A 14,661-nucleotide genomic window follows, 5' to 3' on the forward strand; every position below is an offset into this window, starting at 1 on the left:
CCCTATATACAACTTGTCCAAATTGCAACAACACTTGGAAATGGACTAGCAGACTGTTGTACACCACTGTAAGGTGGGTACTTGCTAGTGGGTTGGGCACTTGTGGCCATACTACTACTACACTGCTTATGTAATCTAACTAACTAAGGCTAACTACTACTATACTAAGCCGCTTAAGGCAACTACTAACTATCTACTGTTGGTGCAAGGGGGCCAGAGGCCTGGAGGTGTGGTAGGTAAGGTAAGGGGGTAAGTGGATAATGCTACTGAGGGCTGGCTACTTAGCTGGCTGGTTAACCTTCTCTAATGAGTAAGAGACAGGGTAAAATCAACTTGGGGTCTCCAAGCAATTTCCCTGCTGTATATATAATCATAAGGGCGCTATCTACATGGTCTGTGCACATGAGAAAAGAAGTATATGAATGAAATAAGAAGCATGCTGCAGGCTGCGCAGAAGCATGGATTTCTCCTAAGCGCCCTTGGCACAGCATCTTGGTGTGGCACCTTGGCATAATAAGCGCCAAGATCACGTGATTGAAAAAAAAAAGATATCAGGTCCGTAAAAAATACTATAAATATCAGAAAAAACAGGCAATTCCAGTGGTATATGTTAAGAGGGTGTAACACAGACTTAGTCCTGTTACACACTTGAGTCCAAACCCTTCTTCAATCAATCATCACAAACCCCAGTACCACATTGCTATAAGGCAGACAGTCTCTAATTGTCCACATACCACAAGTTTTGCTGGAACTCAGTACTTAGCAACCCTAGTCAGCTGACACACCTGCTTGCTAAAAACCCACTCATATCACAACTGCCAGGTCTGCTGATTTGTTGTAGGGATAGTCCAACGCTAGGTGCTAGATGCAATGGTTTAGCAAATAACACAGTACACAAAAACCACTCATAAGTCCTGTATCAGGCAATTCTATTACCCCCCATGGTTTCATCATTCCATCCACACGCTCTGGCATCCCTCACCCATACTCCTGTCCCTCCAGCTGCTCCAGCCAACGTTCTGTTCCAACCCATTCCCAACCACGCTCTTGCAGCCCATCACCCACTTTGCAAGATGTGCCCAGAATGGAACAAGAGCTGTCCATTACAACTCTCCTTGAAGCTATCACAGCCCTCACCACCACCGTTGGGTCCTTGCAGGCCCAAATTCAGTCACAAGGCCAACAGCTTGCAGAGCTCAAAACTGTCCTAGACGTCTATAAGGACGTCAAGGCAGAGGGCGCTTGCAGCCGGGTGAATACAAGTAAGAACCACGTAAGGCGGTGTGCAAGCTACCTACAACAACAACAAGCTATACTACGGCAACCAAGCCTATAAGGGCAATGGCAACTATCTAAGTACAACAATGAGGCCGCTTAAGGCGGTGTGGAACTAGTAACTAAGTAGGGGTTACTGGGCTGTAGGGCCCTTGTACAATGTGGGATGCAACAAGAGGTAATCAACCTGGGTGTTACCATGGTCGGTTGGCCTCCTTATATATTCTACAAGAGAGCTAATTACAAATATAATAAATCAAATACCTAATCCAATAAGAACCCCGCTCTGCAGTTGGCCTTACTCATGCATATGTGTCACTGACGTGTCATGATGACATCATAGGTGGAGGTGGCTACATGTGCTGAATAAGCGCGGTTTGGGGACGTGGCTTGGCGCTTAGTGTATGATATAAGCGCCGACGTCACGTGATTGAAAATGTCGTCCATTCAACTTCGTTTAAATTTGAGAAATTCGGAATAAATTCCGTGGTATTGAATGTGTCTACAACAAAAACCATATGCAAGGAAACAGCCAACCATCTTGGGGACAAGGACCAAGGAGGAACCCAAGCCCAACCTGGCCCATTGACTGGGCCTATAACCCCTCCTACTTTCACAGGGGCTCAAGCCAACACTCCAAGAATGGCTAGGCCTGGGCTTAGGGAACCATTCCACCCTCTCAGGAGCACAATGGGATACAGCTCAGAGGAAGAAAGGGAAGAAGAGCCAAGGAGGCAAATTAAAAAAGAGCCTTGTGGATCATCTAGGGATCTAAGGACCCTTACTCCATTTAGCTTGGGATTGGACACCAAATGTCCCAAAATGGACTTACCAAACCCCTTCAAAGGAGACATCAGGGGCCGGAAGGTGGTACAATGGCTTGATTGGATGCTACTATGGGGTGCCATACGTTGGGACCAGTTCAATGAGGACAAACAAATGGTGGTCTGGATCCTGTACCATATGGAGGACAAGGCTGCTGACTGGGCGCTCCCCATAATTGGCACCATCATCAAAGGCAAAACCAACACCCCCACCACTATCCCTGCCATAACAGCTTGCTTCAAGGAGTCCTTTGCCAATCCTGACGCTAAACAGGCAGCTGCGCATAAAATTGCCACCCTTATCCAGACCGCCTCAACAGCAGAATACGTCACTGAGCTCCGCAATGAGATTGCAGAGCTTGACTGGAACAAAGAGGCATACATTGCCCAGTTCACAAGGGGCCTTCACTGGAAGGTCAAGGAGCTCTTGTCTACCAAAGACAACATCCCAGAGGAGCTCAAGGCCATCTTTGCTGCAGCCACAAAAATTGACAATATCTGCTGCAAAAACAAGGAAAATGTTGTACACCACTGTAAGGTGGGTACACGCTAATGAGAGCGGGCGCTTAAGGCCGTACTACTACACTGGCTTACGTAAGATAACTATCTAAGGCTATACTACTAGCGCCTAAGGCACTCTACTTCTAACTACTGTCGGCAAAGGGGCCTGAGGCCTGGGAGGTGTGATAGGTTAAGGGGGGTGGTGAGCGTCTGTGAACTACTTAGGGCCGGCTACTTAGCTGGCTGGATACCTTCTCTAATGAGTAAGAGACGAGGTAAAATTGACTTGGGATCTCCAAGCGATTTTCCTGCTGTTTATATAGACAAAGGGGAAAGTATATACATGGTCTGTGCGTGAGATAAGGAAGCGTCCATGTGAAAAGAGAAGCCTGCTGCGGGCTGCGCAGAGGCGTGGATTTCTCCTAAGCGCCCTTGGCACGGCATCTTGGCGCGGCATCTCGGCATAATAAGCGCCGAGATCACGTGATCGAAAAACAAAAGATATTGAGTCCGTAAAAAATACTAAAAATAATAGAAAAAACGTGCAATTCTAATGGTATATGTTAGGAGGTTATAACATTGCCCCCCCCCTTTAAAGGCTCTTGGCAGAGTCACAAGCCTTTTTCAGTTGTGACTTGTTGAAGCAACGGATTTCCTCTTGGCTATGTTCCAGTAGTTCCTCTGGTTCCCAAGAGTTGTCTTCTGGCCTGTACCCTTTCCATTTGATTAGGTAGAACCACTTTCCTCGTTGCCTCTTGGAATCTATGATCTGTTCCACCTCGTATTCTTCCTCTCCTCTTATTGTTTCAGGAGGGGGACGTTCCAGGAATGGCTGGTTTGGTGATTTGTGGCTTTTGGAAAGTAGTCCTATGTAGAAAACATCATGGATCTTCAATGATTCAGGGAGCTTTAGGCGGTAAGCGTGGCTTGAGATCTTCTTGGTGACTTCAAAAGGACCTAGGCGCTTGGGGTCTAATTTGTTGGAGTTGGATTGAATCTCCACATTTTTTGCGTCTAGCCATACTTTTTCCCCAATAGTGTATTCTGGGGTCGTGCCTTTTACTCCTGCCATTCTTTCCTTTGTCATCCTTAAAGCAGATTCTGCCTCCTTCCATTCCTGTGCAAGGGTGTCCGCTACAAGGTCTGCTTCTGGGACGTTTGCTGGGACGTTGGATGGGTTCATTACCAGGTTTCTTCCATAAACTAGTTCAAAAGGGGTTTTCCCTGTGGCAGAATGCTTGGCGTTATTGTATGCATATTCAGCCAGCAGCAACCATGTGGCCCAATCTGAGTGATCTGCAGCCACATACAATCTGAGGTAGAACTCTATGAACTGGTTGACCCTTTCCGTTTGACCATCTGATTCCGGGTGATAGGCCAATGAGAATGCGGGCTTGATTCCAAGTTGTTGGTATAGTGCCCTGAGGAACTTCCCGGTGAACGTGGTACCTCTATCAGAGATGGTTTTTATGGGTAGCCCATGTAACTTCCAGACGTGGTTGACAATTAAGTCCGCTAAACCCTTTGATGTGACCTTTTTCAAGGTGGGAATGAAATGGCCAAATTTTGAAAAGGAATCAATTACAACCAGTATGGCGTTGTGTCCCTGGGATTTGGGGAATCCTGTGATGAAGTCATAGGATATGGTGTGGAAAGGATAAGGGGGAACTTCTAAGGGTTTCAGGGAGATAGCTGGGGCGTGCGCGCGTCGGTTGGCTTGACAAACTGGACAGCATTCAACCCATTCTTTAGCAGAGGATTTCATTCCGGGCCACCAATAGCTTCTGCTGATAAGTTCAAGCGTCCTTTGTTGGCCTGGATGTCCTGCCAGTGGGGAGTTGTGGAATTCCCTCAGGAGTCGTTCTTTCAGGGGTTCTGAGTCCGGAACCACCAGTTTCCCGCGATACCATAGCAAATCTTCTTCCCAATCATAGTCCCTATAGGCCTTCCTAATTGAAGGGGGCGCGTTGTCTGCATCCTCAGTAAGGAATTTGATAATTGGTTCCAGTGATGGGTCTTCCTTGAGCTTGGCGCAAATATCCATGACTATTTCTAATTCCTCTTCCGCTGTATTCGCAAAAACCTCTGGTGGTAACATGACTTCTGGTTCTTGGGGGTTGTCAACATAGTCCAATCGTCTGGACAAGGCATCTGGCTTCCCTGATTGCTTCCCTGGGCGATAATGTATTTCAAAGTTGAAATTGCTCAGGAATACACGCCATCTAGCATGCCGTTGATTGAATGTCCTTGCCTGCATCCAGTACTCAAGGTTGCGGTGATCTGTGAATACCTGAACCGGCTTGTCCGTAGCTTCCAGGAAAATACGCCATTCTTCCAAGGCCTTGATGATGGCCAGGAGTTCCTTGTTGTGGGTGTTGTAGTTTCCTTCTGCCCCTGAGAATGACTTGGACATATACGCAATTGGGTGTAGTTGGTTATCTGGGCCCCGCTGACTAAGGATGGCTCCCATGGCAACCCCTGAGGCGTCTGTCTCAAGGTAATAGGGGAGCCCTGGGTTGGAATGGATGAGAACCGGCAACTTGGTGACAAGAATCTTCAATTCCTGAAATGCTGCTTCCTCTAGGTCGCCCCATGACCAGGGGGTTTCCTTTCTAGTAAGGTTGTGCAGGGGACGTGCTACTGAACTGAAGTTGGGGATGAATCGGCAGAGGTAGTTGACAAATCCTAGGAAGGCTTGGACCTGCTTGACTGTTTTGGGGGTTGGCCATGACGTGACTGCCTCAATCTTCTTCTGATCCATGGAAAAGCCTGCCGGGGAAATGACAATACCCAAGTAATCCACTGTGGTGACATGGAAATGGCACTTGGAGAGTTTACAGAACAACTGATTCCTCATTAACCATGATAGGACTTCCCTGACATGGGTTGGGTGGTCCTTAAGGTCCTCTGAGAAGATCAGGATGTTGTCCAAGTAGATGACCACAGTGACGTCAATGAGGTCCCTAAACAGGTTGTTCATGAAGTGTTGGAAGGCGGCGGGGGCATTGGTGAGGCCAAAGGGCATCACCAGGTATTCAAATAGCCCGTACTTTGTTCTAAAAGCCGTCTTCCATTCGTCTCCTTCCTTAATCCGGACGTTGTTATAACCCCAGCGTAGATCAAGCTTTGTGAATATCTTAGCATGTCTCAGCTTTGCCATGAGGTTGTCCTGTCTTGGGAGTGGATATACATTTTTGTGGGTTACGTCATTGAGTTTCTGGTAATCCACAACCAGCCTAAGAGATCCGTCTGCTTTCTTAACAAACATGACTGGGGCGCCAGTGGAAGAAGTGCTGGGGTGGATCTTGCCCGTTGCTAATTCTTTGTCAATGTGCTGTTTGAGCGCCTTGGATTCAGCATCAGTCATGCCATATAAGGGTCCTGGGGATAGTTTGGCATCCAGGACAAGGTCTATGGATATATCATACTCCCTATGTGGAGGGAGGACCTTAAATTCTTCCTCACCAAAGACTTTAGCAAATTCATGGTACTGCGGAGGAAGGTCTGCCAAAGGATCTAGGTCTGCTTCTTCCTCAGAGGCAATCTGTGCTTGCTCAGGGAAGGTGATCAGTCCCTGTTGCCAGTCAATGAGGGGGGATTCCGTTGTGAGCCAGGTCATGCCAAGGATTGCCGAGGTGTTGCCAAGGGGACAGACAAGAAAGGGGATATTGTGGGGATGGCCATTGGCCAAGACCGCGAGTTGAACCTGGTGCCATATGCAACCAGTCTGAGATAGGGTACCATCTAGCATTCTCACTACTCGTGGATTTTCGAGTAGGGTTTTTGGGATTTTGAGTTTTTCTACTAAAGAGGGGGAGATGAAGTTGGAGGTGGCGCCAGAGTCAATGAGGGTTTTGATGGGGTCCGTCGGATAGTCACGCAGTATTATGTCTAAAAAGAGGAGGGGTTTTTTGTTTGAGTCCATTGCAATATTTACAAACTCTGAGACAGATACATGCATTTCTAATTTAGAGACCAAGGGCTTGACAGCAGCTCTTGGCCTTACTCTTTTTCCAACTCCTCCTGTCCAGTCTTGGCAGCCTCCTTGATTGTGGCCTTCCAGCCATTAGGGCATTGTTTGATGCCATGCCCCTTTTGGCCGCACTTGACGCAAAGGCCATATGCGCGGTGGCGGTCCCGTTCCTCCGGGGTAACATAGTTTGGGTCTTCTGATAGGCAGACCCTTGTGGTGGTTGTGGAGGTGGCTACGGTAGCCGGGGTTTTGGCTGGAGCTTTTTTTGGGCGGTTCTCCTTGTTCTCTTGACGGGTGTTATCAATTTTGATGGAGGCGGCAAATATAGCCTCCAGCTTGTCAGGGATGTTGTCCTTGGTGGACAGGAGTTCCTTGACCTTCCAGTGAAGGCCGCGTGTGAATTGGGCAATGTATGCCTCTTTGTTCCAGTCAAGTTCTGCCATAAGATTGCGGAACTTGGTGACATACTCAGACGTGGTGGTGGTCTGGGTGAGCGCGGCAATTTTCCTGGCGGCCGCCCGCTTTGCGTTGGGGTCTGCAAAGGCTTCTTTAAATTTGGCCGTTAAGGCCGGGATAGTGGTTGGCGGATTACCCTTGCCCTTGATGATGGCCCCTATGAGGGGGAGTGCCCAATCGGCTGCTTTGTCTGTCATGTGGTAAAGGATCCACACGACCATCTGCTCTTCTTCATTGAACTGGTCTTGATGAAGCGCAACCCAAAGTAGCATGCGGTCTAGCCACTGGGTTGCCTTTCTTCCCCTGGAGTCCCCTTTATATGGGTTGGGGAGTTCCATTTTGGGCCGCTTTACGCTGGACCCTGAATTGAATGGGGTGAGTGAGCTCAAGCTCCTAGGCGTTCCGCAAGGCTCTTTTTTTGGGGGTTGCGTGGGTTCTTCCTCTTCTGAGTCATAACCTGTTCCTCTGGAGGGGCAAAACGGGGCCTTGAGTCCAGGCCTAACCATGCCTGGAGTGTGGACTTCCCCTCCTGAGTGGGTAGGAGGGGTGATAGGCCCAATCAATGGGCCAGGCTTGGTTTGGGGGGCTCCTTGATCCTTATCCCCAAGGAGGTCCGCTGTTTCCTTGCATATGGCCCTAAGCTCGGTGAGTTGTTGGCTTTGGGCGCGTATTTGGTCCTGCAGGGACCCAACTGTGGCTGTGAGGGCTGTGATAGCCTTGAGGAGAGCGGCAGGGGATGGCTCTGGTTCCATCCTGGGCAAGTCTTGCAAAGCGGGAGATGTGCTGCAAGAGGCCGGTTGGGAGTGGGATGGAATGGAACGTTGAGAGGAGCAAGAGGAGGGCCGGGAGTAAGGGTGTGGGACTCCAGAGCAAGTGGAGGGAATAATGAAACAGCGTGGGAGGAATGTGTGCCTGATACAGGACTTATGAGCAGTTTTTGCGCAAGATGTTATTTGCTAACTCCTTGCGTCAAGCACCTAGCGTTGAACAATCCCTACAGCAAATCAGCAGATCTGGCAATTGTGATATGTGCGGGTTTTTTGCAAGCAGGTGTTTCAGCTGTCTAGGAGCGCTACTTGCAGAGTTCCGGCAAAACTCGTGGTATGCGGGCAATCAGAGCCTGTCAGCCTTATAGCAATTTGGTACTACGTGGGACCGACGCTAGTTTGATTATTAATAGCAAAAGGCAAGTCTGTTCACGTGATTTCCCTTGTGCTAGTACTGGAGGTCCTCTTGTTGTCGATCAAAAGCCTACAGAAAGTTGATTTTACAATGTTGTACACCACTGTAAGGTGGGTACATGCTAATGAGAGCGGGCGCTTAAGGCCGTACTACTACACTGGCTTACGTAAGATAACTATCTAAGGCTATACTACTAGCGCCTAAGGCACTCTACTTCTAACTACTGTCGGCAAAGGGGCCTGAGGCCTGGGAGGTGTGATAGGTTAAGGGGGGTGGTGAGCGTCTGTGAACTACTTAGGGCCGGCTACTTAGCTGGCTGGATACCTTCTCTAATGAGTAAGAGACGAGGTAAAATTGACTTGGGATCTCCAAGCAATTTTCCTGCTGTTTATATAGACAAAGGGGAAAGTATATACATGGTCTGTGCGTGAGATAAGGAAGCGTCCATGTGAAAAGAGAAGCCTGCTGCGGGCTGCGCAGAAGCGTGGATTTCTCCTAAGCGCCCTTGGCACGGCATCTTGGCGCGGCATCTCGGCATAATAAGCGCCGAGATCACGTGATCGAAAAACAAAAGATATTGAGTCCGTAAAAAATACTAAAAATAATAGAAAAAACGTGCGATTCTAATGGTATATGTTAGGAGGTTATAACAGAAAACCATCCCAAGAAGCAGCCTGCTAAGTCCCCGGCCACCATGGCCACCTCCACATCCACCACCACTCACAGGGTCCACCTTTCTGAGGATCCAAATTATGTCACCCTGGAGGAACAGGATTGCTGCTGCGCTGCTGGTCTCTGTGTCATGTGCGGGCAAAAGGGCCATGGTATCAAGCAGTGCCCCAATGGCTGGAAAGCCACCATAAAAGAAGGGGCTAAGGTTGCCCAGGAGGAGTTGGAAAAAGAGTGAAGCCAAGGACTGCCATCAAGCCCTTGGTGAAACCCATAAAAATGAATGTACCAGCTTTGGATTTTGAATTTGTTTCTTTAGCTCTTGATTCAAATAAAAAACCCCTACTACATCTTGATCTGGTCATACATGACAACCCAACGGAAAAACTGAAAACATTAATTGACTCTGGCACCACCTCCAACTTTATATCACCAGCCATAGTCAAAAAATACAAAATTCCAAAAACCCAACTCAAAAATCCACAAGTTGTGAGAATGTTAGATGGTACCATTTCCCAGACTGGTTGCATATGGCACCAGGTTCAACTTGCGGTTTTGGCCAATGGCCACCCACATACTATCCCCTTTCTAGTCTGTCCAATTGGCAGCACCCCAGCTATACTTGGCATGACTTGGCTCACAGCAGAAGCCCCCCTCATTGACTGGCAACAGGGACTAATCACATTCCCTGAACAAGCTCAAATTGCCTCTGAGGAAGAAGCTGACCCAAACCCCTTGGCAGACCTACCCACTCAGTATCACAAGTTTGCCAAGGTCTTTGGGGAAGAAGAATTCAAGGTCCTGCCCCCTCATAGGGAATACAATATTGCAATAGACCTTGTCCCAGATGCCAAGCTCTCCCCTGGTCCCATCTATGGCATGACTGACACGGAATCAAAGGCATTAAAACAGCACATTGATAAGGAATTGGCAACAGGCAAAATTTGCCCTAGTACCTCCTCTGCTGGCGCACCAGTTATGTTTGTTAAAAAGGCTGATGGCTCCCTCAGGCTGGTAGTAGATTATTGTAAGCTCAATGATGTCACGCATAAAAATGTATATCCTCTCCCACACCAAGACAATCTTATGGCCAAATTATGGCATGCAAAGGTATTCACCAAGTTGGACTTACAATGGGGCTACAACAATGTCCAAATCAAGGAAGGAGATGAGTGGAAGACAGCTTTTAGGACCAAATATGGGCTATCTGAATACCTGGTCATGCCTTTTGGTCTTACCAACGCACCAGCTGCCTTCCAGCACTTTATGAACAACCTATTCAGAGACCTGATAGATGTAACAGTGGTCATCCACCTTGACAATATACTGATCTTCTCCAAGAAACCAGAAGAACATCCCAGACATGTAAGGGAAGTCCTGTCCAGACTCATGAAGAACCAGTTATTTTGCAAATTGTTGAAGTGTCACTTCCATGTCACAATGGTTGATTATTTAGGCATTGTCATCTCCCCTGCTGGGTTTTCCATGGACCAGAAAAAGGTTGAAGCTGTTGCCTCATGGCCACAACCCAAAACAGTCAAGCAAGTCCAGGCATTCCTAGGATTTGTCAACTACCTCAGACAGTTCATTCCCAACTTCAGCTTGGTTGCACGTCCCCTCCACAACCTCACAAAAAAGGATTCCCCATGGTCAATGGGGCAATCAGGAGGACCAAGCTTTCCAGGAACTGAAGTCTCTGGTCACCAAGGCACCAGTACTTGTCCACTCCAACCCAGAACTACCTATTTCCTTGAGACAGATGCATCAGGGGTAGCCATGGGGGCTGTTCTCAGTCAAAGGGGCCCAGACAACCAATTACATCCCATTGCCTATATGTCAAAATCTTTCTCAGGTGCCAAAGCCAACTACAACACCCATGACAAGGAACTTTTGGCAGTTATCAAAGCCCTGGAAGAATGGAGAATCTTCTTAGAAGCAATGGACCGTCCAGTGCAGGTGTTCACAGATCATAGGAACCTAGAATACTGGATGCAGGCACAAACATTCAACAGGAGGCATGCACAATGGCAGATATTCCTAAGTGACTTCAATTTTGACATCCACTATTGCCCAGGAAAACAGTCAGGGAAGCTGGACACACTATCCAGGAGATCAGACTACATTGATGCAACCCCAGAACTGGAGGTCATGCTTCCATCAGAAGTATTTGCCAATACGTCAGAAGAGGAACTTGAAATTGTCACAGAAATTTGTAGCAAGCTGAGGGAAGACCCCTCCCTTGACCAAATCATTCAGTTCCTAACAGAAGACGTGGACAATGCCCCACCGTCAATCCAAAAGGCCTATAGAGAGTACAACTGGGAAGAAGACCTTCTATGGTATTGCAGAAAACTGGTAGTCCCTGATTCAGAGCCTCTCAAGGAGCGGTTATTGAGGGAATTCCATGACTCCCCACTGGCAGGCCATCCAGGTCAACAACAAACCTTGGAACTCCTAAGTTGCAACTACTGGTGGCCAGGCATGAAATCTTCTGCCAAAGAATGGGTTGAATGCTGCCCAACTTGTCAGGCCAACCAGCGCCCTCATGCCCCAGTAATTGCCCTAAAACCCCTGGAAGTCCCCCCATTCCCATTTCACACCATTTCATATGACTTCATCACAGGGTTCCCCAAATCACAAGGCTTTGATGCAATACTGGTTGTCATAGATTCCTTTTCAAAGTTTGGCCACTTCATCCCCACATCCAAGAAAGTGTCCGCTAAAGGCCTGGCAGATCTGTTTGTCTCCCACATATGGAAGCTGCATGGGCTACTAATTAAGACCATCTCAGACAGGGGGACCATGTTTACTGGAACATTCTTAAGGGCACTTTACCAGCAACTTGGGATCAAACCATTGTTCTCTTCTGCATACCACCCCAAATCTGATGGACAGACAGAAAGGGTTAACCAGTTCATTGAGTTCTACCTACATTCTCATGTTGCTGCGGATCACTTGGACTGGGCCAAATGGTTGCTGCTAGCAGAATATGCTTATAATAATGCCAAACACGCAGCAATGGGAAGAACACCTTTTGAATTGGTATACAGACAAAACCCAGTAATGAACCCCTCAAATGTCCCAGCTGATGTACCAGAAGCCAACACTGTTGTTGACACCCTGGTGCAAGAATGGAAGGAGGCCAAGTCAGCCCTGAGACTATCAAAAGAACGGATGGCAAGGACTAAAGGAGTGACCCCAGAATACTCCATTGGGGAGAAAGTCTGGTTGGACAGAAAGAACGTGGAACTCAGGACCAACTCCAACAAGTTGGATCCAAAACGGTTGGGACCCTTCAAAGTTATGGAAAAGGTCTCCAGTCACACCTACTGCCTAAAGCTACCAGAAACCCTAAAAATCCACAACATATTCTATGTAGGGCTACTATCAAAAACCCATGAGTCACCAAGCCAACCCTTCCCAGAACAACCTCCTCCAGAAACAATTGAAGGAGAAAAAGAATTTGAAGTTGAACAGATCATTGACTTGAAAAGGCAAAAAGGGAAATGGTGGTACCTGATAAAATGGAAAGGATACAGCCCAGAGGATAATTCTTGGGAACCAGAAGAACTACTGGAACACAGCCAGGACAAGATCAAGCGCTTCAACCAGGCTAGACTCAGAAAGGCTTGTGACGCTGCCAAGAGCCTTTAATGGGGGGCAGTGTTATAACCTCCTAACTTATACCACTGGATTTGCCTCTTTTTTCTGATATTTCTACTATTTTTTCCAATCTCAATATCTTATAGTTTTTGATCACGTGATCTTGGCGCTTGTAATACCAAGATGCTGCGCCAAGATGCTGTGCCAAGGGTGCTTAGGATAAATCCATGCTTCTGTGCAGCCCACAGCATGCTTCTCTTTTAAAATGGACTCTTCCTTTCCCACACGCACAGACTGCTTTGTAGATAGTTCTCTTGTTATAAATACAGCAGGGAAATTGCTTGGAGACCCCAAGTTGATTTTACCTTGTCTCATATCCATTGAGGAGGCATCCCAGCCAGCTAAGTAGCCAGCCCCTAATCCTTCAGAAGTTAACCCCTTTACTTGCACTTATCACACCTCCCAGGCCTTTGGCCCCTCTGCATTGACAATAGTGGTTAGTAGGACGCCTTAAGCATCAAGTAGATACAGTATAGCCTTTGTTAGTTAGATTACATAAGCAGTGTAGTAGTAGTACGGCCACAAGTGCCCAACCCACAATGTCATGACCCATGCCTTTGCTGGCATGTCTCCTGACCAAGCCACCTACTAATAGGATATTCCACAGTCTTTAGAAGGCCGCATATACTCACATATATGCAGTCAGAACTGTCATTACTCTAAGGGCTCATGACTTAGAGACTGACAGTCCACCAGGGTCACATGACCTCCCCCCCTCCAGTCTTTTATCAAATACTATACTAAACTACTACGGATTTGAGGTGGGGGGGGGGATGACATAATCTCTTCTATAATAATATATTATTCAGACCTTGCCCGCGGGCTCCCTTAACATTGGCCCATGGCTAGGGGGCGGGGGGAGTGCAACGTCCCCCAGCAACTTATATTATTAATATATCACTGTGCATCATATATACTATATATATCTTTGACAGTGGATATATATGGTAATAACCCCTCCAGATATGGGTTATGACACACAAGTGAGTACCCACCTTATAGTGGTGTACAACAGTGGACTTGTTTTACTGACAATCTCTCCATGGGTGGCCCAATTGCTTCATTAACATCAGAACAGTACAAAAAAGCATTTATGCCACCAACAAACAATGCCAACAAAGGTGCACTGGGTACATTCTGTGTTTGGGCCAGGCAGTTCCCAAGTTTAGCACTACATAAGTTTAATGCAATAATAATGAACAGAACCAATCAAACTGAGGCCTACATTGACAAGAACTTCAAGCCTGAGCAACATAGCTGGATTTGAGGAGAGGCAAGACATGTTAAATTGTCAAAACCTGAGCAGACCCAAAAATTGCAAATTGTTGCTGCACAGATTGAGGCAGCAGCAAAGAGCAAATTGGTGCAATTAAAACAAGTGGACAGAGAGAATAAATGCAAGGAGTACATAGCCGGGATTCAACTAATACTCAATCCAGTGGTGATACAAAGAATGGTTGGAAAGGAGCTCAACAATCAACTCAAAGTTTATAAGAAAACTGGCATACTTTCAAGCAGAAAATCATCCCCAACTGTCAGCAAGCTAAATGTTGTGCAGAAACAAGAGCTGGTGATTGACTTAGCCTGGAGATATGTACAAGGAGTGTCACCTGGCAACCCTACCATGGATGCCCCCACAGTTTAGCTCCAAAATGGTTTTTTGTAGCATTGAGCCATTGATTTTTTTCTCTAACATGTTTGTCTTCCTGCCTAAAAGCTTAACTGTATTACTCATGTATGTACAAATGTCCACCTACATTGTCTACAGTGTGTACAGGACAGTGGTCACCTTTTTGCAAAAAGTGCTTATGTAAGCCACAGGAAAGACCACATGATGTTGCCAAGTCCCATTGCAAGTCACTTGTGTAATTGGATCCAGCACTTAGTGCAATACCTAAAATTCCAAAGTTGAATACTGTTGTACACCAACTGTAAGGTTGGGTACACACTAATAGGTGGGCACTTGAGGCTGTACTACTACTAACACTGCTTATCTAATCTACAGTCTAGGCTATACTATTGGAACTATGATGCTTAAGATGTCCTACTGCTAACTACTGACAACAAAGGGGCCTTAGGCCTAGGAGGTGTGATGAGGTTAATAAGTGGGGTAAGCGG

The 14,661-nt window shown here is 47.1% G+C and overlaps 4 protein-coding genes across 4 annotated transcripts; 2 read left to right on the plus strand and 2 right to left on the minus strand.

Moving 5' to 3' along the window:
• Nucleotides 1-1,084: 1,084 nt before the first annotated feature.
• On the plus strand, nucleotides 1,085-2,652 carry RhiXN_02886 (Retrotransposon-derived protein PEG10; the record flags this gene model as incomplete). Its single annotated transcript, XM_043322703.1, has 2 exons — nucleotides 1,085-1,252; nucleotides 1,801-2,652. 2 exons carry the CDS (start codon nucleotides 1,085-1,087, stop codon nucleotides 2,650-2,652), a joined length of 1,020 nt encoding a protein of 339 aa, XP_043178199.1.
• A 540-nt stretch (nucleotides 2,653-3,192) lies between these two features.
• RhiXN_02887 (Retrotransposable element Tf2 protein) lies at nucleotides 3,193-6,525 on the minus strand (the record flags this gene model as incomplete). The annotated part of the gene is made up of 1 exon (XM_043322704.1): nucleotides 3,193-6,525. The coding sequence occupies one exon, from the start codon at nucleotides 6,523-6,525 to the stop codon at nucleotides 3,193-3,195; it is 3,333 nt and encodes a 1,110-aa protein (XP_043178200.1).
• Nucleotides 6,526-6,602: 77 nt separating this feature from the next.
• Nucleotides 6,603-7,781, minus strand: RhiXN_02888 (Retrotransposon-derived protein PEG10; the record flags this gene model as incomplete). Its single annotated transcript, XM_043322705.1, has 1 exon — nucleotides 6,603-7,781. One exon carries the CDS (start codon nucleotides 7,779-7,781, stop codon nucleotides 6,603-6,605), a length of 1,179 nt encoding a protein of 392 aa, XP_043178201.1.
• Nucleotides 7,782-8,905: 1,124 nt separating this feature from the next.
• Nucleotides 8,906-12,534, plus strand: RhiXN_02889 (Retrotransposable element Tf2 protein; the record flags this gene model as incomplete). The annotated part of the gene is made up of 2 exons (XM_043322706.1): nucleotides 8,906-9,088; nucleotides 9,139-12,534. The coding sequence occupies 2 exons, from the start codon at nucleotides 8,906-8,908 to the stop codon at nucleotides 12,532-12,534; spliced, it is 3,579 nt and encodes a 1,192-aa protein (XP_043178202.1).
• Nucleotides 12,535-14,661: the final 2,127 nt, after the last annotated feature.

Source organism: Rhizoctonia solani, chromosome 3 (assembly GCF_016906535.1).
Source record: "Rhizoctonia solani chromosome 3, complete sequence".
Taxonomy (NCBI): Eukaryota; Fungi; Basidiomycota; class Agaricomycetes; order Cantharellales; family Ceratobasidiaceae; genus Rhizoctonia; species Rhizoctonia solani.